The sequence below is a fragment of the Dipodomys ordii genome, unplaced genomic scaffold (assembly GCF_000151885.1).
Source record: "Dipodomys ordii isolate 6190 unplaced genomic scaffold, Dord_2.0 Scaffold60, whole genome shotgun sequence".
NCBI lineage: Eukaryota > Metazoa > Chordata > Mammalia > Rodentia > Heteromyidae > Dipodomys > Dipodomys ordii.
Window position 1 is genome coordinate 9,177,642 of NW_012267276.1, and position 24,193 is coordinate 9,201,834.

The 24,193-nt window shown below is 42.8% G+C and overlaps 1 protein-coding gene across 6 annotated transcripts in view; it reads left to right on the plus strand.

Annotated features, from left to right (window-relative positions):
- Positions 1–5,639: 5,639 nt before the first annotated feature.
- Trpc3 (transient receptor potential cation channel, subfamily C, member 3) overlaps positions 5,640–24,193 on the plus strand; it is a 44,664-nt gene continuing 26,110 nt past the window's right edge. The window contains exons 1-4 of one of the 6 annotated variants that reach the window (XM_013022119.1): positions 5,640–6,455; positions 14,364–14,552; positions 18,643–18,807; positions 23,777–23,993. In XM_013022119.1, coding sequence (XP_012877573.1) covers positions 5,688–6,455; positions 14,364–14,552; positions 18,643–18,807; positions 23,777–23,993 — 1,339 coding nt within the window. In that variant the 5' untranslated portion in view covers positions 5,640–5,687. The remainder of the gene's footprint in view (positions 6,456–14,363; positions 14,553–18,642; positions 18,808–23,776; positions 23,994–24,193) is intronic. The other 5 variants (XM_013022120.1, XM_013022121.1, XM_013022122.1 and 2 more) reach the window with 5 other exon arrangements.

The window sequence follows — 24,193 nt, forward strand, 5'->3', positions numbered from 1 at the left end:
TGCTGGAATTTCCCAGCAGCGAGTTGGTCAAGACTCTGGGGATGATGCAGATGATGGCGATGGATTGGCCAGGTTCAGTAGAAGAAACTGTCTCAAAGGTGAAGTTTCAGAACTTAGTGATTGCAGATAACTAACTTGAGACAGAAAAGTAAGGAGAGAATCTGGCTTGAAGGAAAAGACAATGGAGGGTGATTTCCATTGAGCTGGGGATAGACCCTTGTCCTGGATGGCTTCTAGGGGCTATGGATTTGTTTTCTCCACCTATGAAAGAAGTAAAAGGCAGAAAAGGATTTTAAACAAACAGAATACATTTATTTGAAAGCCATGAGAGAAAAGTACCCAGGCTCCCCATTAGAAGGTCTCTGAAGAGGAGGCTCCCAGAGTCCCCTCCAAGGGCAGTTACTATAGCACCAGGGCTCCTCCTCTGGGCTTTGCTCTGATTGGCGGATGGCATAGGAATGCCATACCCCAGCTCTTTACACTGATAGAGCAAGTACCAAGGCACTATGTGAAGAAGCTTTTCGTAGGAGTCTGAGATACTCTGGAAACAAGAAGGGCCACGATGGTCCGTGTTAACTGACACCTGTTATAGCTGCACCTTTTGATCCCTGCCTGCCTGACAATTCCCCTTTGCTTTCCCTCATACTTGTGGGACCGACATTCAGGAAAGAAGACAGCAGTAGCTGAGCTGATGTTCTCTATAAAGCTTGGCTGGTGTCCGTCCCTGTGATGAATAAGCTGTGATTTTACTATGTAGCTGTGTGTGTCACAGTCACACAAGTGAGGGGCTATTTGCTAATAGTGTGTATGTGTGTGTTTTAGGTAAAAATTAAATGACTTAAAATAGGCTTTACACATGGGCATAGGATAAAAAGCAAAATCTCACTTGGGCCTAGTTGTTCATGCCAGTAATCCTAGCTACTCAGGAGGCTGCGATCTGAGGATCATGGCTCAAAGCCAGCCTGGGCAGGAAAATTTGTGAAAATCTCTTATCTCCAATTAATCAGCAAAAAAAAGCGAGAAGTGGAGTTGTGGCTCAAATGATAGAGCACTAGTCTTGCTACAAAGAGCTCAGGGACAATGGCCAGTTCCTGAGTTCAAGCCCCAGGACCAGTACCAAAAAATGCCCCAGAATTGAAGCTGTGGCTCAAGTAGTAGAGTGCCAGCCTTAAGTGTAAAAGCCACACAAGAGGAAAAGACAAAGCTCATTTGGACAGAGAGGCTTTTTCAGACATACTTCTAGGTTGACTTAAGCACACAAGGTGCTGTGAATGGCATAACAATCTCTTTAACTCTTAACCCCCCCAAAACCCTCTCCCTTGATAAAAGCAATGCATGACAGTAAGTGTTCAACTGCTGAGGAATACATTTCTGTACATTACCACAGAAAGTAGCTTCGGGGAGATTGGATTGTAAACATTTACAAAGCATAGAGAAATTGAATGTAGGATTCTGTGGCCCTCTCTCTGGGCTGCTCAAATGCATTCTCCCAACTTCACTCTTGGCAGGGCCGGGGTGACAAGTGCTGAAAGACCTCATGCCGTAGGCTCATTGGTCTGGGAAATCCTCGTGGCTTTTCTATTGGAGATTCCAAGTTTGAGTGTGCATAAAGTTGCCAATGATGCTCAAGGTAACCCTTGAGAGATCTCAATTTAATGCTTCTGAAATGAGACTGCAAAGTATGCTTGTTAACTGGTACTGTGGATGACCTGGGGCAGGTAGGTCAGTCACGCTTAGGGGAAACACTGTGAGAAGCCAGGCAAATCATCAGCAACATTCGGAGAACTGAGAGTTTTAGACTCTTGCTTCTGAACAGAGTAGAGCTTGAAGGTTCCCAGGGTGCTCCCCAATAGTTCTTGGAGAGCTGCATGTTTCATCCATTCATATGAAACATGCAGGAGTATTTGTTGTCCCTCTGTGGTAACAAAACACTGTAGACCATGGGGCTTAACACAAAAATGTCCTTTCTCCCAGCTGTGGAAGCTGGAAGTGTTCAAGCAGGGATCATTTTTTGGTGAGAGTCTCCTTGGCTGGAGGCTGCGTGTCCTCACATAACCTCATGTCCGCTGACTGTTCGCTGACATCCCAGTGTGTTCTCTTGGATGCAGGAACTAGCTCTGGGTATCTCCGCATCTCATCATAGAGACTTACCTTGGGACCTCATTTAAGCCTAATGATCTTCAAAAATGGCCCCATCTTGAAATACCATCCCATAGCAATCGGCTTCAACATAGAAGTTTTGGAAGCACACAATTTAGTCCAGAGCTGTCACCTATATAGCTTCATACTGATCCTGTGATTTCAGGCTGTTAACTTGCTTGCGTTTTTATTAGAAATAGGTCCCTACACAATGAATGTGCTTTTGCAGTGAATGAGGAGACTCATTAGATAATGATCTGAAAGGTAGGGAAATCCTTGGGGAAATTATTTTAATATTTGTATCACTAGAGTTCAACTTGGTCTTCCATTCACCCTCCTTCCTTTCTTATTTCTCAAGCTAGAAATGCTATATTCTTAAGAGTGCCTAGTCCTGGGACTGAGTTCATGGAGTTGTGGATGAATTCAGTGTTGACTTATGCCATTTACATCAGTGTGCTAACATAGTTGATCTTATTACTATAAGGAAAATTAAAAGGAGAAGGAAAAAAATCCAAGCATGAATGGCTCATGACTGTAATCCTAGCTACTCTGGAGACTGAGATATGAGGATCAAGATCTGAAGCCAGCCTGAGCAGGAAAGTATGTGTGACTCTTATCTCCAGTTACAGCAAAAAGCCAGAAGAGCTGTGGCTAACCTAGTAGAGGTCCAACCTTGAGGAATAAAGCTAAGGGACAGCATCCAGGTCCTGAATTCAAGCCCCAGTACCAACACAAGACAAAGTAAAACAAACCAAAAAGAATCCTATTGTTGGGGCTGGGGAGGTGGCTCAGTGGTAGAGTACATGCCTTGCATGCCTGAGGCCCTCGGTTCGATTCCTCAGCACCACATAAGCAAAAAGAAAAAAGCCGGAAGTGGCGCTGTGGCTCAAGTGGTAGAGCGCTAGCCTTGAGCTGAAGAGCTGAGGGACAGCGCCCAGGCCCAGAGTTCAGGCCCCACAACCAGACCCCCCCCCAAAAAAAAAGAATCCTATTGTGGATGCACCATGAAGATAAGTAACATTAAGTTGGCTCTTTTATTTCAAAATCACAGTATAGTTTGTTATGATTGAGAAAATAGATTCACACTTAACTCAGTGTTAGGATCATTTAAAGACAAAAATGACTCATGACTAAAATCAAACATTTCAGTTCAGGTGTGCTATGATAAAGTCAAGATTCTGAAAGAATATTAAGAAAAAATGTCAATGTAATTAAATTTAATGTACAACATCGGGATTCTAGGTCATAAAACAGTTCTATAAATTAGAATCAAGACTGAATTAGTAGCTTTCAGCTGTTGTCATGAAAAAACAGTAACCATATCAGCTGATCAATATGTTAATTTTCTTTGTTATCTATATATGTATATAGATACATGTGTATAGATGTGTATCTATACGTATACATAACGACACACCATCATGGTGCATGCCTTGAGTAGATAAAAATGTATTTAAAAAGTGAAAAATACTAAGAAGTCATGACACTAATGTTTTCTAATAGTCTCAAGTCTCTTTCAGGAGAAATGGTGGATTTTTTTTTATACATAGCTTTCTTTGTAGGTTAGTATCATTGAATTAAAGAAAAGCCCTTCCTTAAACTAATCCATTGGATTATACACTTACGTTTGGTAAGTAGATATACTTGGCCTGTACACTCTCTCCTGTTGTACATCCTGCTAGTCATAGATAATGTCAACAGATTATCAATGGCAATTATTTTTTGCTTTCATAATATATTGACATTATCTATGACTAAAGGAAATTCTGGCCATTTTGAGAGTCCCGGCTTCCCCCCCTCCTCCTCCCCCCGCACCTCAGACTGGTACTTAAACTCAGGGCCTCTCTTTCAATTGTTTGCTTGTTTTTTTTCTCTCAAGACTGGTGTTCTGCCAGTTGAGTTATACTTCCACTTTCAGCTTTTGGTAGTGAAATGGACATAAGAGGCTCCTAGACTTTGCTGCCTCAGCTGGCTTTGAACCTCAAACTACAGATCTCAGCCTCCTGAGTAGCTAGGATTACAAATGTGAGCCACTAGCACCAGTTTAGTTTATAGCTTAAGAGGAACAATATTTTGACCCAATAAAGTGCGTGTTATTGCTATTAATAAAACACATTAATTATCATATTTACAAGATTCATAGAGTTTGAAATTCTCTTTTGTATGCTTAGGTGAATGTTATTTTCTAAGTCTTGTCTACCTAAAAATCATCATTATTCCTACACACACTTACCCAGCCTGAGTCTTGACTCTGTGTCCCCATACACCACTTTCCACAGGCCTCGTTCCACATCTGCTCTACCCATGACACATCTGTTCTCACTAAAAACAAGTCAAAAACAATGAATTTGTTTGCAGAAAGATTAAAATGTAATGGTTGCCAAAAATACCTACATTAAAAATTGTCAAGAAATCAAAACCATTTTTTGTATGTGTTTATGCCAGTACTGTGGCTTGAATTTATAGTTTCAAGATTGCTAGTCTTACTCACAGCTGGCACTCTTATCACTTGAGCCACATCTCCAGTCTAGCATATTGCTGGATAATTAGAGATGGGGTCTCTAGACTTTTCTGCCCTCACTTGGAACTACAATCCTCTGATCTCAGCCTCCCAAACAGCTGGGATTACAGGCTGAGGCACTGACACTCGGCTCTAAAACACCAGTGATTTTTAAGCTACACCTTAAAACATATTCTTGTGGCTCAGAAGGCAAATGTGTAACATCGGTGATTAATCCTAATTGCAAAGATTTGGTTCCTTTTCAGAAAGTAAGCCTGGATTGTTCCTTGAATCTTATATTTGCTATATTTTCTCAGGGTAGTTAAAAGGGTAGTTAAAATAAAAATAATTGGAAGAGGAAGGAGGTCTCCTTAAGAGAACAGTTAAGGCAATATTGCAAGATAATACTTAGCCTAAATACAGGGGTGGTGTGTGTGTGAGAGAGAGGGGGGAGACACAGAGAGAGACAGAGCGAGAGAGAGAGAGACAGCAGACAGGCAAACAGATAAAGAAGGAAAAAAGACGAGAGAGAGAGAAAAGACAGAGAATGAGAGATTTCATCTGCCCAAAGTGTACAAATGACTTGAGAAGATTGTCCTGTCCTAATTCTTGAAACCAATAAATAACTCCCGTTGGCATTCCAGCTTGGTGCTTGCTTGCAAATACCCACTAGCCTCTATTTCCAAGACTTTTAAGACGGGAGTCACACTATCTCCACGAGCAGTAGTAGCACAGCCTCACCTGGGTGCCTAGGGAGGGGTAGGTGTGTGGAAATGTGTTTTATTAGTCCATCGGAATGCCGTATTGTGTGGGAACTGCCGGCTCCCCGCTGGAGGTCCTGCAGTCCAAGCTTAGCCACAGGATCCATTTGGGCTGAGTCCTTAACGACCGCCCTGACGGTCCTCATCCCCCGCCACCGTCCGGGCTCAGCGCTCTCCAGAAACCGGTCTCAGATCGGCGGACCGAAGCCATCCAACCCCACCCCACCGCACCCTTCCTCTTCTACAGTTGGTTTATTTTTTTTTAATCCTCGCTACCGACCAGGTCCATGGAGGGCAGTCCATCCCTGAGGCGCACGACGGTGATGCGGGAGAAGGGCCGGCGCCAGGCAGTGCGGGGCCCCGCGTTCATGTTCAACGACCGGGGCACCAGCCTCACGGCGGAGGAGGAGCGCTTCCTCGACGCCGCGGAGTACGGCAACATCCCCGTGGTGCGCAAGATGCTGGAGGAATCGCGGACGCTGAACGTGAACTGCGTGGACTACATGGGGCAGAACGCGCTGCAGCTGGCCGTGGGCAACGAGCACCTGGAGGTGACGGAGCTGCTACTCAAGAAGGAGAACCTGGCGCGCATCGGCGACGCGCTGCTGCTGGCCATCAGCAAGGGCTACGTGCGCATCGTGGAGGCCATCCTCAGCCACCCGGCCTTCGCCGCCAGCGGGCGCCTGACGCTCAGCCCCTGCGAGCAGGAGCTGCAGGACGACGACTTCTACGCGTACGACGAGGACGGCACACGCTTCTCGCCCGACATCACGCCCATCATCCTGGCGGCGCACTGCCAGAAGTACGAGGTGGTGCACATGCTGCTGCTCAAGGGCGCGCGCATCGAGCGGCCGCACGACTACTTCTGCAAGTGCGCCGAGTGCGCCGAGAAGCAGCGGCACGACTCCTTCAGCCACTCGCGCTCCCGGATCAACGCCTACAAGGGGCTGGCCAGCCCGGCCTACCTGTCCCTGTCCAGCGAGGACCCCGTGCTCACCGCTCTGGAGCTCAGCAATGAGCTGGCCAAGCTGGCCAACATAGAGAAGGAGTTTAAGGTGAGCGCTGCGCGGCCCCGCTGCGGCTCTGCCCAATGCCCCCTTGGTGATCTGCGCCCCTGGGGCTCTGCCCGATGCCCCCTTGCTGATCTGCAACCTGCACCCCTGCGGCTCTGTGCCCTCTCCCTCGCCCTGCTTCCCCCGCTGCTGCTAGGATCCTTCCTTCCCCTTGGTGGCCCAAACTTAGTTTTGTCCGTGGATTTTAAATCCCCAGGATTGGGAAACAGCATTCGGTGCTGATATGGTGACTTGGGGCCCTCTTAAAGACAGCCCGAGATAAATTCTCGAGGATGTGTGCATGCTGGATCCGAAGGCTGTTATTCTGGTGGTGGTCTGTGTTCTGAGTGCAACATTCAAGGAAAGGCAAGACTTTCTCTTCTGTTAATTAGAGGGATTTAGCGTGAACTCCCCTTCCAAATTCTTCCTCCTGACTTACAGGTGTTTTGTTGTGGGGGCTTTTGGGGGGAACGGGGGAGAATAAAGGGATTGTCCCAGTACTGCGGCTTGAACTCAGGTCTTGGTCACTGTTCCTTTGTTTTTTCACTCAGGGTTACCACTTGAACCACAGCTTTGACCGGGCTTTTTGGTGGTTAATTGGAGATGTCTCTCCAACTTGCCTGCTTGAGCTGGCCTCAAACCACGATCTTCAGATCTCAGCCTCCTAAATTACAGGTGTGAGCCACTGGCTCCTGACAAGATTTATAGTTTTAGGGTAACACCCAACACAGAAGTGATATTAGGAAAGTGGCGGCCTTGAGCTAAAGAGCTGAGGGATAGTGCCCAAGCCCAGAGTTCAAGCCCCATGACCGACCAAAAAAAAAAAAGAAAAAAGAAAAAGAAGTGATATTAGTTTTGTTTTTATTTCCCTGAGAGGGTGCACTGTTTCTGGACTGCTGTAATATCGGCTCCATGCTTGGAGCACTCTCCCCTACCCAGTTTCCCCATATAGCATTGAAAACTCCTATTCAAAGGTTCAAGCAGTGATAGTCCTTTAGAATAAAAAAGCAAAAGACTAGTATAAAATACTATTAGAATTCTTTCACTAATGTCACAATGTCTCTCCTTGAATTCTACAAATGAGAGGTCAGAGACATGGCTCAGTTGGAAGAGCACTAGCCAATGAGTGGAAGCGTTAGGTCCAAGTTCAAGTCCAGGATTCAGACCAAAAAAAGAAAAGAATTCTACAATGTACATTCAGAGTGCCAAACCATAGATGTAAGGTCAACCTAGAAACACAAGAACAGCTACAGGACTTTGCTTTAATGGATTTTATTTTAATTTAATGAGTGAACATTTTCCTGTACATCCTCTCCAGTCACTTTTATGAAAATTGTACATTAATGATAGACTATTTTTATTTATTTATTTAACCAAGTTGCTACATCATCTTAGGCATTGTGAATGAATCTAGCTATTGGACCTATCTAGAGCAAAATAAAATTTTTATTTGTAGCTCTGGTCCAAAGATATTGGCTCTTGTTACCTCCCATTTCCCACCTAAGATAATTATAGTGCTGGATTCAATTCTTTGAATTCTTTTCCAGAAGGGTGAATCCTTTCAGTGTTTTGGTATCCATCAGAGAAAAATGATCCATTCTGTCTTTGACATCTTAATCATTTTTCATAGTTAAGTGAGAACCCATCAAATATAACTAGAAATACAGCTCATGCTAAGGAAGATCATCTTTACCCTGGAGTTGTAAGAACGTGATGGGAAAACCCCTTTCTTTCCTTTTTGAATTCACACCTAATATCTAAGACATATACCAACCCACTCTGAGTCCTTCTGGTATAGATCTCTAATGATTATTCAAAGCCATCAAAATTGTTTTTTTTTATGATACAGAAGCCAAACATACATATAGTACAATTTTGGGAGGAAATGTGGGGGGAAATCCAAAGAAGAAAATAAATAACACTTTCTATATCCAGAACCCTTTAAAGACATGTGTTATGTGCTATTCAAAAAGAAATATTTCTTTGGACTTCAAGACAAATTTTCTTTAAGAGAGAACTTCCAGTGGGTTAGAGAAGATAAAAAAAATATTTAGGCAAAATGCCTCTAAATATTACTTCTTTATTTCTGACACAGTAATAAAAACATAATTCAAATTTTATTTGGCATTTCTTTCAAATGTCACAGAAACTTTGTTTTTACGTACCTTGCTCTGTATATATTGAAACTCTGCTTAAGAAATTCTATAAAAGGGAATATTTTTGAAGATTATGTTTCAATAATTCACTAAAGATGGTGATGTCTGATGTTTGCAATTTTGCTCATAGAAGTCATCTCAGTGAAGTGATGGAGAGAGAATTTGTTATTCATAGTTTTCCCCTGAAGCTGGCTAAATCCAGATTAGTCATGCTCAGAATCTCCTTCCTTCTGATTCGAAGAGGGACCTCTGCTAACCTTTCCAAGGTAGGAAAGTATCACAAGCAGTGAAAAAGAGAAGACACAACTGAGTTCTAGAGGACAGTCATGAAGCTGCCAAATATCTTGAGGGTATGCAAAAGGCATATCAATCTGGAAGTCCCTATCTCTGGATTGTGTGAGAAGCCATTTAGTCACGCAATCCTCTCTGCGCCCAAATCCCAAAAGCACTTCAGAAGTTTGAGTCCCTAAATGGAGATGGGGGTGTCTCCCTCCCCTGGCTGGATGTACCTTTTCTTTTCTTTCCCCATTCTCACCTGTGCTGGTTCTTCTTGTCTGCCTAACACTCACCTCCTTCATCTCTCCTCACACCTATCTGTCAGGGCTTTCAACAGACTGAAACTATGGTGCTTTCAGAGTGCTCACCCAGAGACGCTTGAGCTTAGCAAAGGCAGTGCAAATGAGACTCATTTCTGAGGAAAGCACGTAACCTAATTTTCCTGCTCCAGGGTGTTCGCTTTCTTCTTTCTCCATAGGGACTTTAAGCTCAAAGTACCAGCTTTGAAAGAAAAAAGAATAGATAATACACTCCCTAGTGAAAAAGAGATGGTGGGGTTTTCTCCTTTTCAGACAACAGCACCTATTTTGTTTTATCAATGGCCTGTGATACGTCATATCTCACAGCTCAGATTATTTCAGAGAAGCATCTAAACCACTGAGAAGTATTCAAAATTCCCCAAGAAATACCTTGGGCATAGAGCTGAAAGCACATGAAAGTCATTATTCCTAGAGGTCAAACGTTCTACTGTATATATTTAGATAAATTAATGGAGGACAGCCTAGTGACAGGTTATTAAAGAAGTCTTTTGATGTGCAGGTGCTGGATGAAGCTGTTCTGAGCTACAGAATATTGGACAGGATGGACTCTGGCTTTAATAGTGTGCATGTCCCTGATGGCAAAGCCATCATTTATTAAGCTGGGAGAACACACATTGAAACTTCCTAATTCTGACTGAGAGCAGGATGCACATTTTTTTGTAACAAAGCAAACAAATATCAGGCCATCTGTCTTCTCTGTGCCTCGGTTTTCCTCTCCTTAAAGTAGAAAAGCAGTTTCAATGTCTGTCACTTAGAGCAGTAAGGGAAAAAAAGGTATCCCAAAAGCAAGATTGCATATATATATATATATATGTATGTATATATATATATATATATATACACACATACAGCGAGAGATCTTGGTCTATATTTACCTATCTATATCTATCTATATTATATAGAGATCTGATATATATAAATAAAGAGAGAAAGATCTATCTATATATGTATATATAGAGAGAGAACAGGAATATACTGATCTCTGGTTATACACACCTCTCAATTTACAAGTAGGAAAGCAAGAGGCTGTAGCCAAAGTCCCACTCATCCTAGGCATTATGTCTAAAATTTTACACCTGTCAGACACTGGTGGCTCACACCTGTAATCCTAGCTAGTCAGGAGGCTGAGATCTGAGGATCAAGGTCTGAAATCAGCCTGTGTAGAAAATACTGCAATTTTTATGTCCAATTAATCAACCAAGCTGGATGTGGAGCAATGGCTTGGGTAGTAGAGCCCCAGCATTGAGCCAAAAATAAAAAAGGTAAAAAATAAATCACTGTTATCTCCAACACTTGCGCAATAAACATCTTCCAGCAAGATCTGTCTAAATTGTTACGGAATCAGAGCCTTATCCTGGTAACTTGCAGGATACTCTTTTATTTGTTTGGTTGTTTGTTTCTCAAGTGATCTTTCATTGTGAAAAATTGCACAGCTTTTCTTTAAAACTGGACCACTTACCAAATGATGATTTTTAAAGGCACTGAGTCATTATTTAGATGTTACTATGAGAACTAAGTTTTCTTCAAATCATAGAATGTATTGTGTGTGTGTGTGTGTGTGCGCACGCGCGTGCGTGTGCGCATGCACGCGTGACAGTACTGCGGCTTAAACTCAGAATCTGGGTACTATCCTTTTGCTTTTTGCTCAAGGCAGGCACTGTACCGTTTGAGTCACACCTCTACTTCCAGCTTTTTGCTGTTTAATTGGAGTTAAGGGTATCATGAACCTTTCCTGCCAGAGCTGGCTTCAAACCTTGATCCTCAGATCTCAGCCTCCTGAGTAGCTAAAATGACAGGCTAAAGCCTCTGGTACCTGGCTTTTTTTTCTGATCAATAGAGAAATAGCTGTCCTATTACAAAACAGTCTGAATTGGAGAGTAAAACAAGGAAATTTCATCTGAAAGGCCGCATCAAAGGGATGGACATGATTTAATATTTCTGTATGCTATATGGACATGAATTTAATATTTCTGTAAGTTATAACAAAATATTTCATTAGTCTTTCAGGAAGGGAAGGCAGATGGACATTTAACTGACACTGCACAGAAACCAGAGCCTGAACATTTTATTAATTTTTATCAGTTGCATGTACCAACTTGAATGGAGACCAGAGATTGAAATTTTATTCATCATATCTGTGCCCTTATGAGGGAAAAAGGATTAACTGTAATGGTTCTTTATCTGAATTTCTGATATCTGAAATGGAAAGTATTCTAGTCTGTGCAGCCTTGTAAACAGTCACTCTCCTTCTTTGTGTTTATTTGAGTTGGTGATTTGGTTTTGCCCACAAAATCAGATTAATTATTTAAGAGAAGATCATTGGAATTCTATGTTCTTCTTAACTTTTACAATATGATTTGTGGAAGTCCAGATATTCTTCTGTGCTGTCTTACTTGGTTAGTTAGACACAGTATCCAGACATGTTAAAAAGGAGGCATTCTATTTTCCTCAAGTATGCCAAATTAAACAAATTACTTGGCCAACTTGTGATTGTGTGTGTGTGTGTGTGTGAAAGAGAGAGAGAGAGAGAGAGAGAGAGAGAGAGTCAGTCAGTCAGTCAGTCAGTCAGTCTGTGTGTACGTCTGTGTGTGTGGCAGCCCTGGGGCTTGGACTCAGGACCTGGACACTGTTCCTGAGCTTTTTTACTCAAAGGCTAGCACTCCACCACTTGAGCCACATCTCCAGTTGATTTAATTAATCTCTTGATTATTTATTTTTGCTGGTTAATTGGAGAAAAGGGTCTCACAGATTTTCCTGCCCAACCTGGCTTTGAACCATCATCCTCAGATCTCAGCCTCCTAAGTAGCTAGTATTACAGGCGTGAGCCACCATCACCCAGCCACCTGGCTGTCTTAAGGGATAGAATGTTAGTGAAAGTCATAAATGCAGGGTTTCCAAAAGAAAGGCCCTTTCCCAAGAAATGCCCATTGGAACCTTAGCTGGAACCAATGGTGTTGAAATCAGTTCCATTCTGGAAGTAATAGGGAATGCTGTCCAACCATCCATGGCACACTCTATAAATATGCAGATGGAATTAAAGATTCACAGATGATTATTTTTAGCAAGGTGTTAGTTCCAGTGGCCTGGAAATTTTTCTCTTAGGTATTGATATTCTGTAACCTTTGAGAATTCCATTACACATAATCAGACATTTCTGTCCTGATTTAAAAAAAAAAAAACCTTAAGACAAACCAGGGGGAGGGGAACCTCACAACTTTTTATATAAATGAGAACCTATCTACTTCTTTGCACTTTTTATAAAACCATTTATAATATCTCAAATACTAATTCTGTCAGAATCTCCAAATTATCTTTAAGTAGCTTTATAAAGTAGTTGCCATTCATGAAATGAATTTATGAACACAGTGCCTCTTGATCAATCTCATCCCTTTCAACCTTCTCACCCGTCCTTCCCATTCCACTTTTCCTCATCTTCTTCCTACAATTTTTCTGTCAGGATATTTAGGGACAGAGCTGAGAATGCGCATGTTCTGACCTACACAGGTGCCGTTGATTCTGAGCCCTGGTCATTCAGAAGCTATGTCAAGGGAATGGTCACTGGGCATGTTATTTTCACAGATACTCCATCTTCCCTGTTAAAGTGTTATTGTAGGAGAATTTCCATTATAAACATGTCCTATTTTAGCTGTAGAATGAAGTATTTTCTATTTGTACAAAAGAGCTAAAAACTGATTAACCAACATCACATAAAAAAATATGAATGTGTACCACTCTTTTTGGGGGGGGCATATTTTAATTTTTGTGCCAGTTCTAGGGCTTGAACCCAGGGCCTGGGATTTTGTCCCTAAGCTACTTTTGCTCAAGTCTGATACTCTACCACTTGAGCCACTTGAGCTCCATTTCCAGCTTCTTTGGTGATTAAGAATCTCATGGACTTTCTTGCTTAGACTGGTTTTGAACTACAATCATCAGATCTCAGACTGCTGAGTTGATCAGGACTCAGGAGTCCTGGTACTAGACTAGCAAATTTCAATTTTTATTCATTTTATTTTTTTAGTGCTGAGAATTGGAGTCAGACCCTTGCATACACTGGGCAAATTTTACCACTGAGTTGCAAATCTAGTTAAAAATTTCAATTGACCAATAATAATTGTATTATATGATACCCTGCAATATTTGGATATATGTATGAATTGGAAATGATTAAATGAAGTGAATTAACACATTTGTCACTTCACTTTTCTGCGTGCATGTGTGTGTGTGTGTGTGTGTGTGTGTGATGTGATATTTGAAATGTCCTAGCATTTGTGTATGTATGTGTGTGTGTGTGTGTGTGTGTGTGTGTGTGTGTGTGTGTATGCATGCATGCACGTGAAGCTCTCTTGGCTTTTTAGCTCAAGGTTGATACTCTATAACTTGAGTCCCATCTCCACTTCTGGGCTTTTTGAAGGTTAATTGGAGATAAGAGTCTCACAAACTTTTCTGCCTGCTCTGGCTTCAAACCTTGATCCTCAGATTGCAGCCTCCTGAGTAGCTAGGATCACAGGTATGAGCTACCAGCACCTACAAAATCCTAACATTTTTAAAATATATAATATATTGTTGTAACTTTGGTCAATGCCTTTAACAGCAGAGTTGAAAACTTTTGTGCGTATGTGTGTATGTGTGCTGACACTGGGGCTTGAACCCAGGGCTTCACAAGGCTTTCACTCTACCACTTGAGCCACAGCTCCACCGGTTAATTGGAGAGGAGTCTCATGTACTTTCCTTCGAAGTCTGGCTTTGACCTTTGATGATGTATCTCAGCCTTTTGAATAGCTAGAATTACAGGTGTGGGCCCAAACTTTATTGACTAATGTCTCTCCATTCCTTCCCTCACCTTCAATCTAGTCTTCATTTCTGTGTGTTCAGCTGTTTTGAGATTCCATGTACAAGCAATATGGGCTTACCATTTCCAAAGCTGTCTCTCAGCATGGGGAAGGTTGTAGAAGGGAACCCCTGAGTGAGGGTAGGGTGAGGAAGTGGGGGTCACCTCTAGCCTGTCTAACTCAACCAGCCTTGCTGGTTGAGGCTACAGATGCCTTCCCAGAAGAAGGGACATCTTTTATGCCACATACCCCCTAAACACAGCTTTCCCGTTGGATTAGGGGAAACTCTTTACACTAACCACAACCCCTCTTGTTTTGTTTTTTTTTTAGAATGACTACAGGAAGCTGTCCATGCAATGTAAAGACTTTGTAGTAGGTGTGCTGGACCTTTGCAGGGACTCGGAAGAGGTAGAAGCCATTCTCAATGGTGATCTAGAATCTACCGAGCCCCTGGATATGCACAGACACAAAGCTTCACTGAGTCGAGTCAAACTCGCCATTAAATATGAAGTCAAAAAGGTAAGGTGACCCATCAGTTCCCTAGTCTGGGATACTTAAAAACGGATCAGAGGGCTGGGAAGGTGGCTCAGTGGTACAGTGCTTGCCTTGCATGCATCAGGCCCTGGGTTTGATTCCTCAGCACCACATAAAAGCCAGAAGTGGTGCTGTGGCTCAAGTGGTAGAGCTGAGGGACAGAGCCCAGGCCCCGAATTCAGGCCCCACAACCAACAACAACATCAAAAAAGGAAAAAAGAAAAAAAGGATCAGAGCCAGGCACTGGTGGATCATACATGTAATCCTGGTTACTCAGGAAGAGGCTGAGCAGATTGAGGTTGGAAGGCAGCCAAGGCAGAAAAGCCCATGAGATTCTTATCTACCCCCTCAAAAAAAAAATTGTGGCTCAGGTGGTAAAGTACAGGTAGGCAGGCAGGCAGGCCTTGTGTGCATGTGCACGCACACCCCTGATACGTTTTTTTCCTTCCTAAAAACAATTAGAATCATGGTGAAGCTGAAAGTTAAATATGTCAGGTCTGATTCTTTCCACATAATTACCCAGAAGGGACCTTGCACCGGTCCTGAATCTTCTGTAAATTTTAGTTTCTGTGTATCAAAGGAACATAATATCTCCTAATAGAATATTAATCCTGATAATATCTTTATCAAGGCAGAGTTTTTGTGGGACTTAAATGAATTAAAGGTATGCAATGGAGCTGGGTACTGGCAGTTCACACCTGTAATCCTAGCTACTCAGGAAGCTGAAATCTGAGGATCACAGTTAGAAGCCAGCCAGGGCAAGAAAGTCAGTGAGTTTCTCATCTCGAATTAATAGCCAGAAAACTGTGGCTCAGAGTTATAGAGTGCTAGCCTTCAGTAGAAAAAGTCAGGGACTGGGGCTGGGAAGATGGCTCAGTGGTAGAGCCCTTGCCTTGCATGCATGAGGCCCTGGGTTCGATTCCCCAGTACCACATAAGCAAAAAGAAAAAAAAGCCGGAGGTGGCGCTGTGGCTCAAGTGGTAGAGCACTAGACTTGAGCTGAAGAGCTGAGGGACAACACCCAGGTCCAGAGTTCAGGCCCCATGACTGGACCGCCCCTCCCCCACAAAAAAGAAAAAGTCAGGGACAGCATCTAGGCCCTGAATTCAATCAGCCCCACAAATGGCAAAAAAAAGAAAAGAAAAGAAATCATTCATTGTAGTGAAATTAACAACTACATGTACTACTTGTATACATTTAATAAGGTGCTATGTGTTCTCATGTTGATTCTTTTTAAAAATTATTATTTTTATTACCGTTAAACAGTTGTGCAAAGGAGTTTCAATTCAGCGTTTCTCAGGTCACATAGTCATAAAACTGGTCATGCAAGGGCCCAAACTGAAATTTTTGGTTAGCTTTTTCTTTGTTTCTTTTTTATTCTTCTGTGAGACAAGAGCTTGAACTCAGTTAGCTGACACTTTCACTCATTGGCTGGCACTGTACCACCTGAGCCACTGAGCCCGCCTCCAGAGGTTGGTTATTTCCGTTTTGTTTTGGTTCAAGCTCAGGTCTCCAACTGTGAAGTGTTTTCTCTTCAGATTACTCTTCAATAATTCAATAATTATGGTAGAAATATTTTAGTGCATTAAAAAAATCTTAGTTATCCAGAGATTGAAACTTTTATGCATGTTATATAACTGAGAGGGTGTTTTTTTTTCTTTTGAACTTTAAAATGAGCTGATGAATTGAGACAAAATAAGCTCTAAGTGCACATGGATCTGGCGTCATGAGCTGGTCAGTGAATAGCTAAGTCTCTTGCCCTTCTTGCTCTGGGTCGTGGCGAAGACAGACACTACAACCTGTGTATCAGGGTTGGAGTCCTGATATTGCCACTGTTTTCCTGAGTGATGGACAGGTCACTGGGCCTCTGAGCCTTGGTCTGTTGGTTATTGAAATGAGGGCAGTAATAATACAACTATTCAGCCATTTGAAGATGATTTGATATAATGCATGTGATTAGCACTGTACATTAATAAACTAATATGTAATGAACAATTGTAGTAACATTCCCACATTATGAAAATGCAAAATGTGGAATTCATAATGAACTACATAAGGATTCATAATGAATGAAGAAAATTCATCAAAGACAAGCTTTATGTTCCCGTATCATTTCCAGATCATAGTGTCAGACCAGTACTCATTAAAGCAAGAATTTAACAGTGTGTCAAGAATCACACAGAAGCTGGGTGCTGGTGGCATACACCTGTAATCCTAGCCATTCAGGAGGCTGTGATCTGAGGATCAGGGTTCAAGGCCAATCTCTGAGACTCTTAACTCTAGTTAACCACCAAAAAAGCCAGAAGTGGAGCTGTGACTCAAGTGATAGCCTTGAGTTCAGAAGCTCAGGGCCAGCGCCCAGGCCCTAAGTTCAAGCCCTAGGACTGGCGCACAGACAGTTGATCTGTTGAATGATAACTTCTTTGTAGAACTACTTAAAGATAATAAAACCTTACTTTTTTAAAAAGCTCACAGAATAAGGAGCAGTGGAGGAAAAGCTTATATAAATTGTACTTGAAGAAACTTCACTTAGAACCAGGTCCAGAACTGGTCTAGTAAGGGAGTGTGTAGGGCCTAAATAGAATAATTCTTCAGGGATAGGAGCGTGGCTTAGTGGTAGAATGCTTGTCTAGCATGCATGAGACCCTGGGTTTGATTCCTCTGTCCCGCCTAAACAAAATATAAATTCATTAAATGAACATAAAAAAGCATATAGAACATTTCTTCAGAGCAAATAAAGCTGCAGACAACCAGTTCCAGCCCCAACAGGAAGGATGCTCTGAGTTCTTTCCTGCCTGTCCTGGCTACCTGCAAACTTGGATCCTCAGATCTTAGCTTCCTGAACAGCAAGGATTATAAGTGCCTGGCTTTCTTCCCCTTCCCCCATTTTATTGGAGAAAAAAATGAAATGAACTGACTTAAATCTCTTCCAAACCAGCTCTCCCACATGCCTCTGGTTCCTAAGCCTGTGTTTGCCCCCAGCACCAAGTGAGGATGGAGAGTCTTTCCTCTTCCCCTTTCTGAACACACACACACACACACGCACACGCACACACACACACACACACACACACACACTCCACCAGAACACAACTGTTACAAATAGTACCGTATTGTGGTCAAGCACTAATGACTGATCTCTATATAACAGGACAATCAACTCAAAATGTTTTCAGTAAAGAGCAAAGGGAAACAGCTTTTCAAGTTACAAGATCACTACACTGGCCCAACTTTTCTCCACTGAGAGTGCTCTTGCTAGTTGAGGTTTTGCTAGGGTTGGGAGGGAAACGACAATTTGGAAGAAGATTGATGGTAAGGCATTTTTAGAACACTGTCAGGGCAGACACACACAAGTCTTGCGATTTGTGTCTCTTCTGTTTGGCACCTGAGAGAATGGATGTCACTTGTCACTTGCTTTTTATCATGGCTTTGAAAGTGTCCTATTAGCAGAGACAGCTGCTGCACAGATGCGCTTCTGTTAACCAAACCTCACAGGGTGAATGTCTTACTACATGCTCATTTTCAACAAATTGGTGTGTGGGTTATAATTTATGAGATGCCATTAATAAGAAATTCACGATCCATCATCAACAATAACAACAACAATTATTTAGAACTGAAAGAAGACATAGGACTTTTGCCAGCACTTTTGGGTTTGCTTTATGACATAAATGGAATGTCAATGCCAAGTCTTTGGCTTGGACTATTTATGCACTAACTGTATATAAGAACTTTAATTGTTTTTAAAGAACTCTATACTAGGCTTCCCAGAAAGCCCTCACCCTTTTCTTCTTCCTTCTTTTATGTGTGCTAGTGCTGGAATTTGAACTCGGGGCCTCATCCTCTTGTTTGGAATTTTTACCCTGCAGCTTGAGCCCTTTAATAGTTATGAAGCAATTTTGAAGAATAGAAGGGAGGCAAAGGAGGCTTCACCAGAATTGGGCTCTGGAAAAATATGTATGATTAATATCTTTTGGATTCGAAGGCAGTCAGGAGCTGAACTGACAACAGTAGAAATGTGACTGATCATCTCTCTCTCTCTCTCTCTCTCTCTCTCCCCCCCCACCCCCAACAGTTTGTAGCGCACCCCAACTGCCAGCAGCAGCTTTTGACGATCTGGTACGAGAACCTCTCAGGCCTTCGTGAGCAGACCATAGCCATCAAGTGTCTGGTGGTGCTGGTGGTGGCCCTGGGCCTGCCATTCCTCGCCATGGGTTACTGGATTGCACCATGCAGCAGGGTACTGGTTGCCTACCCCTGTTTCCTTTGTGGTTGGTGGAGCCTGTATCTTTAGAAGGGAAAAGAACAAAAGCTTCAAGCTTGCATGTTCATTCACTCAAGGACACAGATTCTGCTTTTGAATAACTGGATCCACTCAGAGAAGTGATGAGAAAGGATTTTGAATAACTAGAATAGACTATTAAGGCTTCTGGGTTTTTTTGTTTGTTGCTGGTCCCAGGGCTTGAACTCAGGACCTGGGCACTGGCCCTGAGCATTTTGCTCAAGACTAGTGTTCAACCACTTGAGCCATAGCTCCTCTTCCAGCTTTTGGGTGGTTAATTGGAGATGAGACTCCTGAGCTTTCCCGCCCAGGCTGGCATGGAACCGAGACCCTCAGATCTCAGCTCCTGAGTAGCTACTATGAGCCACCAGCACCTGACTTTTCAGATAAAACCCCATGGTAGATGGAAAAGAAGAAAAGCAGCGTGAGTGAAAAGTAGCATTTGTCTGTTGATAGCTTAACCAGCCAAACATCAACTGGGCCAATCCGCTCTGAGAAAAGAGAAATACACAGCTAGACTGCAGTAGCGCCTGGGATCTGGGCTGAATTCAGTGGGTTAAAGCACACTGAGAAGGATGCTATGTCTAGGTCTTCACACACATATGTGGCAGGTTCCTCTAGGCCTCTGTTCTTCCAGAAGATTCTAAAATATACAATGCCTGATGCTTATGGATCACACCTGTAATCCTAGCTGCTCAGGAGCTTGAGATCAATCTGAGGATCGAGGTTTGAGGCCAGCAGAGGTAGACAAATCTGAAAGACGCTTATCTCCAACTAACCAGCAAACACCTGGAGGTGGAAGTGTGACTCAAGTGGTAGAATGTTGCCCTTGAGCAAAACAGCCAAATGAGAGCTCTAGGTTATCAGTTCATGTCCAGTACTGGCATACACACACACACACACACAGAATCAAGTACTTGCATATGTGTGTGCATATATTCTGTGTGTGAATAAATACTCTGTGTGTGCATATATGTGTGTATATATGTGTATATATTTATATATATACAGAATTTAGGTGGTATCTTTTTTTTTTTTTGGTCCAGTTGTGGGGCTTGAACTCTGGGCCTGGGCGCTATCCCTCAGCTCTTCAGCTCAAGCCTAGCGTTCTACCACTTGAACCACAACGCCACTTCCGGCTTTTTTCTTTTTGCTTATGTGGTGGTGAGGAATCGAACCCAGGGCCTCAGGCATGCAAGGCAAGCGCTCTACCACTGAGCCACCTTCCCAGCCCCTAGGTGGTATCTTCAGTGATTTTTTTTTACATTGCTTCCTTTTGCTTTAGTCATTTTGTTCACTTGCCTTTCTTCTCTCTACTTACCCATATAAAGAAAATGTGATTATGTTTTTTAAAAATCCCTACATAGGGGTGTTGGTGGCTCAGATCTATAATCCTAGCTTCTCAGGAAGCTGAGATCTGAGGATCATGATTCAAAGTCAGCCTGGGCAGGAAAGTCCATGGGACTCTTATCTCCAATTAACCAACAAAAAGCTAGAAATGATGCTGTTGCTCAAAGTGGTAGAGCACTAGCCTTGCACACAAAAGCTCAGGGACAGCACCCAGGCCCTAATTTCAAGCCCTGGGACCAGCACAAATCAAGGAAAACAGGTCAGGCCAACTCTATCTGTACTGTTAATAAAGGACACTGCTAGAGAGAATGAGCTGTTTTGATATCCTTTAATCCTGTTTTTATATTTCAATATCTGGTTTTGTTTAAATCAGAGACAGCTCTGGCAAAACAAGTCAAGGCTACTTATGAATGTCCCTGGAAATCTGTCAGCCCCTTGGCTCAACAGGGGTCTGCCCCCCTGGGAAGCCTATGTGTGTCCGGGACCACCCATCCTTCTCAACTCAGCGACCACTTGCTCAGTGCTCTGGAAGGCAGGAAATTGACCCATTTTGGTCAAGTGAGATGACTATGTTCTTTTGTTATGTATTATGGAAAAGTACTTTGTGATCCTTCAAATCCATAAACACTAAAGACTAAAACATATAAATATTAGGAGAGAGCATAGCCATAGGGCAAAAATCATAATCCACTCACATAATTAATTTCTGGAGAAAATGAATTGGAAAGTTCATCTTTCCAAGAGTTGGTCTCTTAAGGCGGCTCAATCAGTTAAACATTACATCAAGTTTGAAATAAGCACCTGGTGTTTTTTTTTTCTTTACTTTTAAAAGAGCAGTGAAGCTGGGTACCGGTGGCTCATGCCTATAATCCTCACTACTCAGGAGGCTGAGATCTGAGGATTGCAGTTCAAAGCTAGCCTGGGCAGGAAAGTCTGTGAGTCTCTTATCTCCAATAAACTACAAAAAAAAAAGCCAGTAGTGAATCAGTGGCTCAAGTGGTAGAGTGCTAGCCTTGAGCAAAAAAGAATGAAAGTGTTAGTCCCTGAGTTCAAGCCCCAATACAGAAAGAGAGAGAAGAGAGAGATCAACCTTTGGACCAAACAGACTTGGCCATTATCAAAAACTTACATGTGCTAGAAGCTGGGCACTGGTAGCTCATGCCTGAGAAGGCTGAGATCTGAGGATCATGGTTCACTGCCAGCCTGGGCAGGAAAGTCTTTTGAGACTCATCTCCAGTTAATCACCAGAAAACTGGAAGTAGCACTGTTGCTCAAACTAGTAGAATGTTAGCCTTGAGCAAAAAAGCTCAGGGACAGCTCCCAGGCGTTGAGTTCAAGGCCTGAGACTGACCAAAAAGAATTACTTGTGCTAGGAATAAGCCCCCCAATAGTTTCCTGTTCTCAGCTGGGTTAAGGCAGAGTAAATGTTTCTCTTTTTACTAAGGAAAACATGTCCATGTGTGTTCGTGTTCAATGCCAGAAATACTTGGCAGTCTTTGTTCTTTGGCTGATATCAAATTAAGAGTCTCCATATTTGTTTGAAGTTAAGATCTTTGGAATGTAAGCCTGAATGTATTTCTGTGTGTGTGTGTGTGTGTGTGTGTGTGTGTGTGTGTGTGTGTGTGTGCGTGTGTCTGTGTGTGTGCATGATAGTAGAGCTTGAACTCAGGACCACAGCACTGGTCCCTAAGCCTTTTCTCTCCATGCTGGTGATCTATCACTTAAGGTACAGGTCTAGTCCTGGATTTTTGTTGGTTAATTGGAAATAAGAGTCTCCCAGACTTCCCTGCCCAGGCTGGCTTCAAACTATGATCTCAGCCTCCTAAGTAGCTAGGATAATAGGTGTGAACATCTGACTGTTTTTCATTTTTGCTAGAACATGGAACTATTTTTCCCTCCATATGAGGGCTAACCTCCAGACACATGGGACAGTATATCCCAGGAGACTTTAAGAAGTCACCTCAAAATAATTACACATTGGCTTTTAGATGTGCTTTTGTACTATAGCATGATTTTCCAAACTCACATGACTTTTAATGAAGTTAGTCTACTTAAAAGTTTTAGTTATTCTGTATCTCCCTTTTTTTAGAGTACAAATAACCAATGGAATATTGGTCTTAATTCTATTATTTTTCTATCTTTTTAAGTATACAAGATACAATGATTAAATTTTCATATTTAGAAATGAGAGCTAACATTTAGTCTTATTGTAATAAAGGTTTACTTTGTATGTGTGTGGGGATGTGCTGGTACTGAGGCTTGAATTCAGGGCCCAGGAGCTATCTCTGAACATTTTTGCTCAAGGCTCATGCTGTGCCACTTGACCACATCTCCACTTCTGGCTTTTTGGTGGTTCATTGAAGATAAGGGTCTCATGGCCTTTCCTGCCTGGGCTGGCTTTGAAACTCTATCCTTAGATCTCAGCCTCTTAAGTAGCTAGGATTACAGGCAGGAGCCACAAGTGCCTGCCACTTGTTTCACTCTTCAGAATGTTTTTAGTTCCCTAGATGAGTCATAATAACATAATAACTCATAACAACATTCTCAATTATAAAGCATGAAGGAATTACACAGACCAAATTTCAAGGTTTTTTTCCCCAAGCCCTAAGAACTTGGAATTTACATAGTCTTTCATATAAAAATAAGAATAGGACAGCTAAGTATCATAGCCCATGCCTATAATCCTAGCTACTCAAGATGCTGAGATCTGAGGATCATGGTTCAAAGCCAGTCTGGGCAGGAAAGCCCATGAGCCTCCTATCTCCAGTTAACCACTAAAAAGCTAGAAGTAGAGCTGTGGCTCAAATGGTAGAGTGCTAGCCTTGAGCAAAGAAGTTCAGGGGTAGTACTAAGGCCCTGAGTTCAAGCCCCAAAATCTGCATTAAAAAAAAAAAGGAGGCAGAACCAGCCCATAACTGCCAGACAAGCACTTGACTGCACAGTATTTCCTAAGTCACACTGGGTGTGTTTACAGTGAATTTTGAAGACATATTAAATTATGTTTGGTCGAATTAAATCTGGGAGGAAGGAGGTCCTTTTTTAAAAGAGCTGTTTTCACAATGTATAGCTCTGCAGAAACAGGGTGGACTGTACAAAAGGGACCCATGTCCTTGTTCCTACATGCTGATTGTCAGAAGTGGGAACTCAGTTTTCTTTGTGTGTGTGTGTGTGTGTGTGTGTGTCTGTCTGTCTGTCTGTCTGTCTGTCTGTCTGTCTGTCTGTCTGTCTGGGCCTGGACGCTGTCCCTGAGCTCTTTAGCTCAAGGCCAGCACTCTACCACTTGAGCCACAGCACCACTTTCAGTTTTCTGGTGGCTTATTGGAGATAAGAGTCTCACAGACTTTCCTGCCTAGGCTGGCTTAGAACCACAATCCTCAGATCTCAGCTTCTTGAGTAGCTGGGATTACAGGCATGAGCCACCAGCGCTCAGCTGGAACTTGATTTTCTAAAGCAAGTTCTCTTCCCTTCTCCTCCTCCCCCTCCTCCCTTCCCCTTTCCCTCCTTCTCCTCCTTCCTGTCCTCCCTCTTCCCCTCCCCCTCCCCCTCCCTCTTCCTCTCCCCTCTCCCTCCTCCCCAGCTAGGGAAGATCCTACGGGCCCCTTTCATGAAGTTTGTGGCCCATGCTGCCTCCTTCATCATCTTCCTGGGGCTCCTCGTGTTTAACGCCTCTGACAGGTTCGAGGGCATCGCCACACCACCCAATGTCACCGTCATCGATTTCCCCAGGCAGATCTTCAGGGTGAAAACCACCCAGTTTACATGGACCGAGATGCTCATCATGGTCTGGGTTCTGGGTAAGCCTTCTATTCCAAGTACTCTGATTTCTACCAAGAAAACAACAACAACACTACATTCATGATTGCCATTTTCTCTCTTTTCTTTTCTTTTTTGGCAGTACTGAGGTTTGAACTCAGGGCCTTGTACTTACTAGGCAGGTGCTCTACTGCTTGAGCCATGCCTCCACATCTTTTTGCTCTGATTTTTTTGGTTGGTC